The 14,208-nt window shown below is 49.2% G+C and overlaps 1 protein-coding gene and 1 long non-coding RNA gene across 7 annotated transcripts in view; one reads left to right on the top strand and one right to left on the bottom strand.

Moving 5' to 3' along the window:
• ZNF174 (zinc finger protein 174) overlaps positions 1–14,208 on the bottom strand; it is a 62,912-nt gene that overhangs the window by 46,038 nt on the left and 2,666 nt on the right. Inside the window, exon 3 of one of the 6 annotated variants that reach the window (XM_047713764.1) lies at positions 6,738–7,653. The exons of 2 other annotated variants lie outside the window; for them this stretch is intronic. In XM_047713764.1, the coding sequence (XP_047569720.1) occupies positions 7,637–7,653 (17 nt within the window). In that variant the 3' untranslated portion in view covers positions 6,738–7,636. 3 more of the 6 variants (XM_047713760.1, XM_047713761.1, XM_047713765.1) reach the window with 3 other exon arrangements.
• Positions 9,586–10,013, top strand: LOC125090769 (uncharacterized). The gene is made up of 2 exons (XR_007124478.1): positions 9,586–9,722; positions 9,943–10,013. It is a non-coding gene; the product is annotated as an uncharacterized LOC125090769 (long non-coding RNA).

Here is a 14,208-nt window from a genome sequence, read left to right as displayed (position 1 = left end):
AACGCCCCAGTCAGAGGAATGGACAGGGTACTTCCGGTCGACGTTCCGTCCCTCACTCTCGCCCGCTTCCCCTGTGGTGGCCAGTGCCCTAGGGGTCCACTTGGGAAGTGCTGGCCGGGGCTCGCTCCGTGGGAGTTGCCTGTGCACGCGTCCCTGGGGGGGGCCGGGGACGAGCCCTACCACCCAGCAAGTCCGAGGCCCATTAGAGGGGATACCGTGCCCCGCTCCCGGCTCCCCAATCTCCAAGCCCCCGCTTTCTACGTCCCCCGCTTGCCACCTTGGGTGAGGGTACGCAGTGAGGCAGGAAGGCTGGGCAGGGTACCCTGCTTTGTGGTACAGGCTGGGACCGAGGGTTGCAGCGGAGCGAGTGAGAGAGGAGGGCCTACAGTAGGAGGGGGTCCTGGGATTGAGGAACAGGGGGTGGCTTCAAGACAGATTCAGGGGGCGCCTGGGTGGCTCAGTGGGTTGAAGCCTCTGCCTTCGGCTCTGGTCATGATCCCAGGCTCTTGGGATCGAGCCCCGCATTGGGCTCTCTGCTCAGCAGGGAGCCTGCTTCCTCCTCCTCTCTGCCTGCCTCTTGGCCTACTTGTGATCTCTGTCAAATAAGTAAAATCTTAAAAAAAAAAAAAAAAAAAAAAAGGCAGATTGAAGAGGCAAAAGTAACGATTGAGCCAGGGAGAGTGCAGGGAAGTTTCTGGGCGGAGGGACTGGATGGTGGCAGCTCTGTGGAGAAGGATGCCCTCATGAGTGTGGGTTTTCTAACTTCATAAGGAGACGGTTAATCGTGAGTGACACTGCAGCTGTGCTAAGTGCTACAGGGGAGAGGTGTGTTATGCCGGGAAAGGTATTTCACCCAGCCGGGAAGCTCAGGGAGCCCACTTTCTTGGGAGAGCAGAACACTGACTGGGAGTTCACTAGTTGGAGACCTCTGGAAGGACACAGGGCCAGGGGGCTGCTGTCTAACGGAGTGTGTCTGCTGGCCCCACCTATATAGCAGGCTTTCCCTGCTCACCTCTACCGTCTACTTCGAGGGGAAAAAAGCCAGATACTGGAGAACACAGACGCCTGAACACACCCTATAAAGATACAGGATGTAACGTTCCCAGGTCCAGTCCTAGCTGTTATGAGGCCGTTTCCTACGCCTAACTTGGGTGCCCTGGACTTCCCCATCCCCTAGAACTACAAAGCCTCTGATTAAAGATGCCACGTGGGGGTGGGAATCCTACCCGCAGACCCATGATCTTGATCTGGAAACAATGTTGTCAGCGCATCAGACCTTCTGCCTCGAGGAGGTAGCTGGGCCAGGGAGGCTCTTGTCCACCACGGGGGATTGTACCATCAGTGGCTAAGACCAGAGATGTCCCCAAGGAGCAGATCCTAAAGCTACTACAGTGCTTGTAACTATCCTGAGACATCCCCACTGGGTTCAGCATGAGTACCCAGAGGGTGACAAGAGGCAGCAACCCTGATGGAGGATTTGCAGAGTGAGCCTAGGAAGCCAGGATGCTGGGTGGAAAGGGCCAGAAGAGACCTAGAGAGTAAACACTGGATGGATGAATAAGCTCCCCTCCTTTGGGGGTTGAGTGGGGTGCCCTGAACAGATGCTTTCCTCTTCCCCCAGGGGTCCTATCTTCCCAGATTTCCAACAAGAATCTCACTGTGGAGCTCTGAGGGTCACCTCTACTTTGACAAGAACCAAACTCTCCAGGAATAGATGGCCGCTCCAAGTAGAACGGAAGGAAAACTAGAGAGCATTTGTCTGAGCCCCTGATTTTACTAAGAGCTCAGAAACTGGCCAGCTGCACACTAGGGACAGAAGCAGGGTCTTCAGGCTCCTGGCCTTTTCCAGGACCCCCAAGCTGTCTCATGTGGACATGTACCGCAGCAGCGTGCTAGCTGTGTGATCAACCAGTGACATGTGAGGCAGTCACTTGTCACTTTCAAAAACACAGTTATCTGGTCATAACTCTGTGACTATACTAAAAACCACTGGACTGTATACTTTATTTTTTTTTAAGATTTTAAGATTTTTCTCAGAGGCTTTAACCCACTGAGCCACCCAGGCACCCCAAGAACTGTATACTTTAGAGGATGAATTTTAGAGTATTTGAATTATATCTCAAGTAAAAAAAAATAAAACTTTGAAGTTGAAATCAGTATTTTACAACTGTAGTACACTTAAGTGTAATATACAAAATAACATATCAAAGACATGAAAATAACTTCTGCTACCAGCTTCTTTGTATGCAGAGCTGAGAGGAAAGCTGCTTCTGTCTTCTCTGTACAAAGAGCAGAGTCTCTTCTAAGATGAGCTGCTAAAACTCAGCCTTTGCAGCTGATCTGTGTGTTAGTATTTGCTAAATACTATAAATCAAAGTAAAAACCAAATAAGCTGGATGTTAACATAAGAATGCAATTCCCAGGGGCGCCTGGGTGGCTCAGTGGGTTAAGCCTCTGCCTTTGGCTCAGGTCATGGTCCCAGGGTCCTGGGATTGAGCCCCGCATCGCATCAGGCTTTCTGCACAGCAGGGAGCCTGCTTCCCTCTCTATCTCTGCCTGCCTCTCTGCCTACTTGTGATCTCTGTCAAATAAATAAACAAAAAAAAAAATGCAGTTCCCAGCAAGATAAATAAATAGAAAAGATGGACGTCCTGGTTTAGGCAGCTTCCTTACGCAGAAGCCATGCGTCGCAAAGGGAAAATAAGCTACACAGCTTCAAAGAACAGGACTGGAGGGTTTTCTCTGGGGCTTGGGGGAAGAGCTAGGCCCTGAGTGGGGGGAAAAAAAAGGAAAGCGGATGCAAGTCGGCCTTGGGAGGGGCACTTCGCACTCAGCCCCTCAACACCCTGGCGTGATTAGTCCTCTGGGATATAACTGGGCGCCCCGTCCCCTCTGCCTGCCTCAGGAGGTCCCTCACTCTCCGAGCAAACTTCTGTATTGGAGAGAACTTCTCCGTCGCTCGGATTTCTTCCTGAAGGCAGGCCTGATTCTGGTGTCATCTATGACCTCTGATTCCTCCAAATGCTGGGTGGGACACGACTCTTCCTGTCTGGAACAGGACTTCCTTCCCAGGGAAGCATCTGCTTGGGGACGTATGTGTCTCAGAAGTGGACATACTGAGGCACGCTCTCCAGAGGCATCTGTGTCCTCAAATGCTTTATCTCAGCTTCACCCTGAAAACACCAACCCTGGCGGGCTCCTTCCCTGCATTCTGAAGAGTTCAGATCGACACATGTTTACAAAGCCTTTGTGCGGGGCGTTCTAGAGGCGAGAGCACGAGCCCCCGCATCCCTGGTCCCCTGCATCTGCCCATCCCCTCTCCAGGGTATTTATAGAAGCAACAGAGGCCCCAGGGACAAAGGCCCACATGCTCCAAGTCCAGCGTCTAGACCCCGAGACGACTGGGACAGCACTAGAGGCTCACGACTTGGATCCTCTCATCTAAACCTCACAAAGCTGAAGGCCACTTCTGAAAGGCAATCTAGAGTCAGGACTAGAACTAGGTCTGTCCGAAGCCAAAGTTCATGCACAGTTGGGTGCTATGGTCTGAATGTTTGAGGCTTCCCCCAAATTCGTAGACTGCAATCTGAACCCCCAAAGATGATGGCATTAGGAGGCGGGGCTGTTGGGAGGTTCTTAGGTCACGAGGGAGAGCCTCATCTACGGGATCGTTCTTATGAAAGAGACCCCAGAGCGTGTCCTCGCCCCTTCCACTGCGGGAGGTCCCAGGGACAGGATGGCCGAGTATGAATCAGGAAGAGGGGTCTCACCGGAACCCGACCTAGTGGTGCTGGCACCTTGATTTTGTACTTCAGCCTCCAGCACCGCGAGAGCTAATGTCTGTTGTCTGTAAGCCCCGGAGTCTGTACTTAGTGACAGCAGCACGAACAGACTAAAAGACCTGGCTACCCTGAACTGTCTCCCATCACTTCTTTCCGAAAGGTAAAGCAAGTGCCTTAAACTCGTCCTCCGACATGGTCTTTGGTCTGACCACCCACGCTCCACATCAACCATCCTTCTCTGCAGTGTCACTTGCTGGGCTCTGCCATTTCCTAGGACTGTGTCAGTCTCAGAATCCATCAACTCACCCCACTCCCACCCACAGCTGGAGAAAGCACCAGCTATTGTCCTCTCCCAACAAAGCTGAGTCCCAGTACATGTTGGGTGTCTGCTCATATGTCTGCCCATTACCCTCAGACATCTCCTCATACCTCACAGTGGGACCCAGGTAGCCCCCAATTTTTAACCTTCATTTCTGGGTGTTCAAAAATGCTTAAAGCTGCTCCTGTCAGGGACACCCTCCCTTGGCCACCCCGGTCTCTCTCCTTGCGCTGAACCCTCTGCTCCACCTTCTAGAGCACCCCCCTCCCCAGACCTTGGGACCCTTCCTGCTTGCAGCTACTCCAGTGACAGTAACACAGGGCGCCACTCTCAGAGGCTCTGTGGCCCTATGACAAACTTCTCCTTGGGTTTTTGCAAATTACGTATTTACCAAAAGTAAGGAGCACACTATTCACAATGTCCAAAAGATGGAAACAACCCCAGTGTCTTCCAGTGGAAGAATGGCTACACAAAATGCGGTAAAAAGGAGGGACATTCTGACGCACGCCACAGCATGGGGGACCCTGGGGGACATGATGCTGAGTCAAAGAAGCCAGTCGCAAAAGAACAGCTACCGTGTGACTTCACTTACACCAGGTCCCTAGAGTCAATGTCACAGAGACAGAAAGCGGAAGGGTGGCTGTGGGGGGAGGGGAATGAGGAGTGTTTAATGGGGACAGAGTGTCAGTCTGGGAAGAATCAGTGCTGGAGAGGGATGGTGGTGAGGACCGAACAGCGGTGGGTATGTGCTTCCTGCCACTGAACGGAACCACCCCAAACGGTTAAAGGGGCCAATTGTATGTATATTTTACTCTGGTAAAAGAAGAAAAAGCAAAGAGCAGCATAAAGGGCCATGCTTGAAAGGGGTGCCTCTGCTTTGGGGCCCCTCTGTCTGGGACACCGATTTTATTCACAAGCAGCCTTTCGGAGAAATTCTTCCCCCTTTCAGGACATTATCTCCTGTGACCGTGGTGTAAAAAAATGCCAAATGCAGGGAACAGGACATCTCCGCCCTCGAATCCCCGCAGCCTCTTTGCCCCTCCCAGGATCTGTAGGGCTGAGGAGCGAATTCAAGAAGCTCCGTACTGGGGCGCCTGGGTGACTCAGTGGGTTGGGCCTCTGCCTTCGGCTCAGGTCGTGATCCCGGGTCCTGGGTTCGAGCCCTGCATCGGGCTTTCTGCTCGGCGGGAGGCCTGCTTCCTCCTCTCTCTCTGCCTGCCTCTCTGCCTACTTGTGATTTCTCTCTGTCAAATAAATAAATAAAAATCTAAAAAAAAAAAAAAAAAAAAAAAAGAAGCTCCGTACTACCTGGCACAGAATTCACCTTCCTTCCGTGCGATGCTGTCCAGGAGACAAGATGCTTTCCCACACACACAATTCACTTCACCCATCATGTGAGGGAAGCAGGCCAGGTCTTCCCATTTCCAGGGGAGGACACAGGCCTGGATGTTTTAAATGACTATCTAAGAGACCGGGCTGGAGAATGACAGGGCTGGGCGCAAAGCCATGCCTCAGTCTTAGCCTGGCACGAAGTCCACTCCTTCCCCTTAACAAGCTGCCTCAGGGGGCACCTGGGTGGCTCAGTGGGTTAAACCTCTGCCTTCTTCTCAAGTCATGATCCTAGGGTCCTGGGATCGAGCCCCACATCAGGTTCTCTGCTCTGCAGGGAGCCTGCTTCCCCCTCTCTCTCTGCCTGCCTCTCTGCCTACTTGTGATCTCTGTCAAATAAATAAATAAAATCTTTAGGAAACAACAACAAAACAAAAACAAAGCTGCCTCAGATCTGACTATGGCCAAGTGACCCCCAAGGCAAGGTAGGTTCTTGGGGTCTAGCTGGCTTTGTCCTTATCTGGTTCAATACAAGTTTCTAGAGCCATTCTAGAGAGTGATCTTTGGGGAGGGTTGCCTCACACTTCTGTTTCACACCACCGATTCAGGGATTGTGACTGTACTGGTCACTTTTGTAGTCTGGCAGGTGACAGTTGCTTTAAAAGATGTACTGCAATCGCACAAAAGTGTATTACAAAAAAATGGGAGAAAATATTTGCAAGTCCTATATCTGATAAGGACTTGATTCCAGTATCTATAACGGACTCTTACAACAATGAAACGACAACCAAATTTTAAAAGGGCAGAGGTCCTGAATAGCCATTTCTCCAAAGATACGCAGATGGCCAGTAAACATAGGAAAAGATGTCCAACATCAGGGTAACATAAACCAAAACCACAGTGAGACACACTTCGTGCGGACTAGCGCGCTGTAATCAAACCGATGATACCACGTGCTGACGGCGATGTAGAGAACCTGAGACCCTACACTACAGGTGGGGACCTGGGGTGTAGACCCAGTAGAAAACAGCCTGGCAGCTCCTCAGAAATGGCTAAACATAATGTTATCACATGGCCTAGCCACCGCACTCCTAGTATTTACCCAAGGGAAATGACAGTGCGTGTTCACAGAAAACCTTTTTTTTTTTTAATATTTATTTACTTGAGAGAGAGAGCAAGAGCAAGAAGTAGCAGCAGATGAAGAGGGAGAGGCAGACTCCTCACTGAGCAGGAAGCCTAATGTGGGGCTCGATCCCAGGACCCTGGGATCATGACCTGAGCTGAAGGTGGACGCTTAACCAACTGAGCCACCCAGGCGCCCAGTTCACAGAAAAGCTTGTACACACGTTCCAAGCCGCACTATTAACAAGAGCCCCGAAATGAAAACAACCAACTATCTGCTGGATGAATGGATAAGCCAAAGTGGTCCGTCCACGCAGTGGACTATTACTTGGTCACAGAAAGGATAGAGTCGACACCTGCTATGACATGAATGAATCCTGAAGATGTGCGAGTGCAGAGGGAGCTCAAGGGGGCACAGGGATGGGGAATGACTACTAGATATGATGGGGTTTACTTCAGCTGTTGAAAATGTTCTCATATGAGTTGTGGTGATGGTTGCACAACTCGGTGAGTGATGTGTAATTATGGACGAAGGTTCTGTGTGAAACAGATCTCAATAAAGCTATAAAAACAGCATTTTTTTCTCTGGAAACATTGGGTGAAATTTCAACACCGTGTATCGGATGGTATTCGGGAGTCATGAATTCTGTTGGGAGTGGTAATGGAATTATGGGAAGGGTTTTACAAGTTCTTATCTGCTGTAGATGGAAAATGCTTTTCAGGGACATCTGCGAGGCCCAGATTCCCCACTGTGCACCATGTTTCCCTCCCCCTGTCTCACTGGGGGCCACAAGGGAACCAAATAACTTGAGTGGGAGCCGTCCCACTCCATGGCTAAATACAGGCCAAACCCAGACAAGATGGTAAACCTTACAGGTTGCTCGTGGGTGAAGAGAAAGAGTATTTCTTACATGGGGTAGCTAACTGCAAGGCTGCAAGTCAGTGGTCTGGGCAGAGGCCCTTTGGCGGAACCACGCGTGGGCAAGGGGAACTGGGAGGATCCTACCTCTGAAGAGCTGTGTACACTGGCAAGTGCGGCTGGACCTGTTCCAGCCCTCAGACTCTGCTCGCCGCGAGTCGCGCCTCATCCGCCGAGGAGAACTGGGAGAGGCGAGGTAGCATCACAGGCTCGAAAACGTTTTGGGAATGAGTGATATTCAGAATGGTAATTTCGTCACATTTATTGAAGGACCACAGTTGAACAGACAGCCAAAGACTTTACGATTCAGCAGTTATTTTGTTCAGAAGAGAGAAAACACATACAGGTTCTTTGACACATACCAAACAAAGCTTTCATTTAAGGGAGAGTTCCTATCCCAACTCTTATAAATAAGAAGAGTGGAAATCTAGGTTTGTTTGCTTTTAGGAGAGAGCTCTGACTAACCAAGTTGATTCAACACACAGAACAGACAGGTGTGGTTGGTGGAGTCTGGCCTCCCAAATATGTCCACATCCTAATCCCTGGAAACCATGAATGTTACTGTCTATGGCAACAGGGATTGTGCGGATGTGACTGAGATGAGACAGGAGGATTCTCTTGGATTATCTGGGTGGGCCCAATAAAATCATGACGGCCCTTTATATTATACAGGGGGCCAGAGGGTAGGAGTCAGAGGACAAGGTGATGCAACAGAGGATGGAGGCATGTACTCTGAAGATGGAGGAAGCAGCCACTAGGAGCTGAGAAAGGCAACAAAACAGATTTCTCCCCTCGGAAACCTTAATTTTGGTTCTGTGGAACGGATTTTGGACTTCCGACCTTTGGAACTCTAATAAGAGATTAGGTTTGTGTTGTTTGAAGCCACTAAGTTTGTGATCACGTTAGAGAGCCAATGGGAAACGGATACAGACGTAGCCATGATTAGGAGGGTCCTGTGACAGCAAAACTGTCCTGGAAAAAGATGGATGAGGTTGGAGCAAATAAGCAATCAGGAGGCTCTAACGGGTGAGAGGTGACAGATGGGACCGAGGTAAGGTGCAGGCATAGTAATACAGACAAGCTCCTCTGACACCTAATACGGTTGCTGGGAGGGGGACTGTGACGTAATCTAAAAGGCCACAGAGCTTCCATTCAGTCTCTCGCTGCCCCAAAGGTAAGAAGCTTTGTCAACTGCATTCAACACTGTCACCAGGATCTCCGGTTCAGGCAGGACCAAGCCCTGTCCAAACACCTACTTCCCTTGGCTTCCTTTAGGCTTTGTCTAAAAGCTAAGATGTTGGAAAAATACGGTTCTTGTCCTTGAAGAGCTTTTACCGTGTGCGGCATAGCTCCCCAACCTTGTCACCACTGACACTTTGGACTAGGCGACTCCACTGTGGGGCTGTCCTGTGCACTGTAGGATGTTTAGCTCCATCCCTGGTCTCTACCCGCGAGCGGCCAGCAGCATTTGCACACATGGCCGAATGTCCGCCCCCCAGAGGGAGGGGGGCAAATCTGCTCCCAGGTTGAGCCCCACTGGTGTGCGCAGTGGAGCAGGGAGGGACACAATGAAGTCGGCCTGGAACCAGTCAGAGAGGGTTTTGCTGAGTAAGATGCTCCTGTGAGATGGGACAGGGAGGAAGCAGTGGGGGTGGCAGGTCCTAAATTCAAAGGGAGCAGCATGTGCAGAACTGTGATGGGTGAGGGTAAGACACAGCCCGGAGGTGACTGGCAGCAACTGGAGGATCCTGCTGTTTTAGCATGAATGCCACCTACCCGTGTCCTGCTGGAGGCGGTGCACCCATCCACTGGGGTCTTCTCTGAACTCAGAGGTCCTCTGGCTTGCTCTGGGTGACTGAGAACTATACTGACTGGGTTTGGATTCTTAGTTGAGAGAATGATGGGATGGAATTCGATCAACTCTCTGGCTTTGTTCCAGAACTTTTATATTTTATACAAATATATTTTGTGTTTTTTAAGAAAATTCACTGAGATATAATCTATAGATCATAAAATTAACCCATTTCAATGAGTTTTAGTAAATGTACTGAAATAATCCACTTTTATAATACTCCATCCCCCAATCATCTTGTTTTTCTTAAGGCTGCCGGCCTGAGTGAGGAAGGTTAGTAAGGGTCCCTTTGGCATGTCCTTAGCTGTCTCCACGCGCTACATGCTTCTTCCCCATTGCAGCCTTCCCCTGTTGCCTGGGCGGGGGCTGTAGCAGCTGAGATTTCTTCCTAAATCAAAGGTGTTTTGGGGCGCCTGGGTGGCTCAGTGGGTTAAGCCTCTGCCTTCGGCTCAGGTCATGATCCCAGGGTCCTGGGATCGAGTCCCGCATCGGGCTCTCTGCTCAGCGGGAAGCCTGCTTCCTCCTCTCTCTCTCTGCCTGCCTCTCTGCCTACTTATGATCTCGCTCTCTGTCAAGTAAATAAATTAAATAAATAAATAAATAAATAAATAAATCAAAGGTGTTTTCATATAATAATTCCCTCAACATGTGTGAACTGCATATGTGTGTGTGTGTGTGTGTGTGTGTGTAAAAGCACTATTTACTTGGAAATCCTCTCCTCATACAAACATGTTCAAACTCTCACTTCATGTGTCCTTTGTTATGACCAGCCAGAAACTAGAGTAAGAATATTAGGGGATTTATATTCCAATGACCTTCTGTCTTGAAATTCTAGTGGCTCACTGATCTTTATTAAAGAAGCGTGTGTATGATCCAGAGTGTCTGGTATGACAGCAAGTACATTAAATATATACGTAATTTACCCTTGGACATGTTTAGAGGATAAAGGGGCAGGAGACCCTGCAGGATCGGCCGGATTATCTTGGCCGTTACTCCCTGCTCGCTAGCAGACACCCCGGTTCTCTCTGACTCAACACTCAGAGCCGCCATCTCTTCACTCAGTCACCAACAGGGTCACATCCCCCTTGGTGTCTTCTGGGACTTCTCAGCGCCAAACGTGCACCGGCATTCCTCAGGGACTTCTTGCTTTCCTTGTAAGTCACACAGTCAGTCTGTGGTTTACATGCAAGTGAGGGGAAAGAGAAACACAGACGCCTTCCTTCTGAACCGAGTGCGTGAAGCCCCGCTGTCAGTCCCCGTGGTGGAGTCTGTGGTGCTGGTGGAGGTTTGAGCTCTGGCGAAAGCTTTTCCCACACTGGCTGCACTGGTACGGCTTCTCCCCGGTGTGGATCCTCTGGTGCAGCTTCAGGGTGGACTGGCGCCCAAAGCAGTTCCCACACTCTCCGCACGTGTAGGGCCTCTCCCCTGTGTGTACACGCTTGTGTCTTTTGAGCTCCGAATTCCACGTGAAGCTTTTCCCACAGTCATCACATTTGTAAGGCTTCTTTGCTGAGCGGGTCGGCTGGTGACCAAGACGTTGCAAACGACTGCTCAGGCTCCTTTTGCTTCCTTTGCTTTTCTTCAGCTCTCGAAGCGGGTGGCTCTTCAGGGGGCTGCTGATGTATTCCAGTTCCCTGCAATGTCTCTGATAGTGAGTGAACAGCTTCTGAGCATTTGGGGGGCTGACCTGCCTCCGGGACAACCGGGGTTCACTCATACTCGCCCCTCTCGGCTCAGGACTCTGCAGACCATTCCCTTTGGATCTGCCAGGGGAAACTGCACATGGCTTTCCTCCTTTAGCCCCCTCTGGCTGTGGATTTTCCTTGTTGTCACTTTTCATTCTGGGGGCCTCTATAATTAGAAAGAATATGTTTCATTTCCTGGGCTTTGAAGAAAGAAGCTCAGCAAATGAGCTAAGAAGTATTCTCAAAGCGCGGTCCTCCACTGGCAACTGGCATTCGATTCATCTGGGGCACCTGTTACACAAGCGGGCTGTTCCTGTGTCCCCAGGGCTGCTGAGTCAGAATCTCTGGGGAGGAGGGGAGCTGGAAATCTACATGGCTAACAGGCTCCTGGGAGGACTGTAATTTATATTCATGTTAGGAACCAAGTTCTCCAATCCCATCTCTCCTTCCTACCTTTAAGGAAAGGTTAGGGAAGGAATAAACATGGAAAAGCAAACCCATCAGACCCGAGTGGCAATAAACAAATGAAAGGGAGAGAGTTGGGGCACCTGGGTGGCTCAGTGGGTTAAAGCCTCTGCCTTCAGCTCTGGTCATGATCCCAGGGTCCTGGGATCGAGCCTCAAATCGGGCTCTCTGCTCAGCAGGAAGCCTGCTTCCCCCCTCCCCCGCCTGCCTCTCTGCCTACTTGTGATCTCTGTTTGTCAAATAAATAAATAAAATCTTAAAAAAAAAAAAAAAGAAAGAAAGGAGAGAGTTGAACTGTTGAACTTTCAACACTGCCAATCTACTCACTCACATGGACACAGAATGATTACAACTGTCACTTCAAATAATGGGAAATTCAGCAAATGCAGTGTGTTCTTTCATTATAAACATGATGGCATTAGGGTTACAAACTACAAAATGGGCTAGACATGTATCCTAATTTCAGAAACTCTGCCAATTTCTGACCATGAGGCCTGAGGATCAGGACGGAACCATGCTGGAATGTCTGTGGGCAAGCCGGAGGCTCTACAGCTGTGTTATCCCACAGGGCTGCTGCCAGGTGAGAAGTGTGTGTGTACATGAGCGTGTGCACATACCATTCAATATGGCAGACACCAGCCACATGGGGCTACTGAGTCCTTGAAATGGGGGCTACCATGACGGAGAAAACAGAATTTTAAATTTTATCTAATTTCAGTTAATTTTAATTCAAATTTAAATAAGCAGCCTATACCTTTATGGTCAACTGCTTTTCGACAAGGTTGTCAAGGCAATTCAATGGAGAGACTAGGCTTTTCAATAAAGGGCGCTGGGCCAACTGGATTTCCACATGCGGAAGAGTGAGGGTGGAGCCCTGCCTCACATGTACACAAAATAACTCAAAATGGATCAAAGACATAAACAGAAGGGCTAAACTAATGTCTCTATGAACAAAACATAGGTATAAATCTTTGTGATTTCAGATTAGGCAAAGGTATTTTACATATGTCACCAAAACACAAGCCAAATAGAGAAAATAGATAAATTGCACTTGATCAAAATTAGAAACATTTGTGCTTCAAAGGACACTATCAAGGAAGTGAAAATACAACCCACAGTGGGAGAAAATACTTGCAAATTATATATAGGGGCCGAGTATGCAGGATATAAAAAGAACTCTTACAACAAAAGACTAACCCAAATTAGAGACAGGCGAAGGATCTGAACAGATACTTCTCCAAAGAAGATATACCACTGACCAATAAGCACATGAAGGGATGTTCAACATTATTCACCATCAGGGAAATAAAACCTCCGTTAGGCACCACTTCACACCTAATGCGACTGTTGTAACCAAAACACCGAAAAGTGCTGACAGGGATGTGAAGACATTAGAATCCTCACAGGAACTGCTGGTGGAAATGTAAAATGCACAGCCGCTGTGGAAAACAGTCAGTGTTTGCTCAAAAGGCTGAACAGAGAGCTACTGTCTGACCCAGCAATTCCACTCCTAGATATGCGGCCAAGAGAAATGAAAACATATGTCCACACAAAAACTTGCACACAGAAGTTCACAGAAGCACTATTCATAACAGCCAAAAAGTGGAAACACTCCAAATGACTACCTGATGAATAAACAAAACGTCCACGTGATGGAGTATCAGCCGTAAAAAGGAACAAAGGAGCGACACATGTGATAACATGGATGAAGCCAAAAACCTTCTCAGTGAAAGAAGCCAGTCACAAAAGAGCACAACATACGTGATTCTGAAATATTCACAATAGGCAAATCTGGAGACAAAGCAGATGGTTGCTGCCAGGGGCCGGAGAGGGGGCACTGGAGAGTGACTGCCAGGGGGTCTGGGTTTCTTTCTGAGGTCATGAACATTTTCAAGAATTAGACAAATAGGGATGGTCACACAAGCGTGTGAAGTACTAAATACCACTGAAATGTATACTTCAAAAGGTGATTCTTACAGTACGTGAAATGTCTCTCCATAAATAAAATTTAAATAGCCATGTGTGGACAGTGGCAACATACTGGGCAGTGCAGCTCTGAAGGAAGGCCCTACTAGATCTTAGGGTAGAAACTCTACCTTCGGGGATCGAATCAACGATGGGGCCTGCACGCACGGTGAGCTGCCCAAGATGAGGCAGGAGAAAGGAGTGTGCGTGCTCAGGACCACAAAGCCCAGAGGTTATGGGGCAGGACTGGAGCCAGGGTCACAGTGTTTTTCTGCTGGATGCCCCCGGTCTTCTCCATTCCTAAGTTCAGAGAATAACCAAACCTAAGTGTTTCACTGAATGTAGGAAATCTTAAGGAAATCAAGGCGCTCCAGCCTTCTGGTAATGTTCTCTAACCTGCTGACCATCCCCTCTACTCACATCACTAAGACTAGCCAGAGTGTCTCTGTTATTCAGTCTAAGAGATCACAGGACTGAGTACAGCAGGGCCACCAACGACTGGCACTGTGCCACAGGCGGATAGGGCAATGGACACAGGGTGTGAAGCGCAGACACTGTCACAGGAGAAGGAAGAGGCAGAAAATAATACGGAGCGGCACTCTTCCTCTAACGTATAGCATTCTTTAGGCCCCTTCTCAACATGGGACGATTTTAAGCAATGAAACTCAGCCACAGTTTGGAGGGAAGTTCATCAGTGGTCATATGTGGATCTGTCACTACAAGAAGCTCCGAAGGAGACAGAGTAGATAATCCCATTACGCACTGTCACT

This window comes from Lutra lutra, chromosome 18, assembly GCF_902655055.1.
Source record: "Lutra lutra chromosome 18, mLutLut1.2, whole genome shotgun sequence".
NCBI classification, from domain to species: Eukaryota; Metazoa; Chordata; class Mammalia; order Carnivora; family Mustelidae; genus Lutra; species Lutra lutra.
The sequence above is the reverse complement of the archived record's forward strand: the minus strand, read 5'-3'. Positions and strand labels throughout refer to the sequence as shown.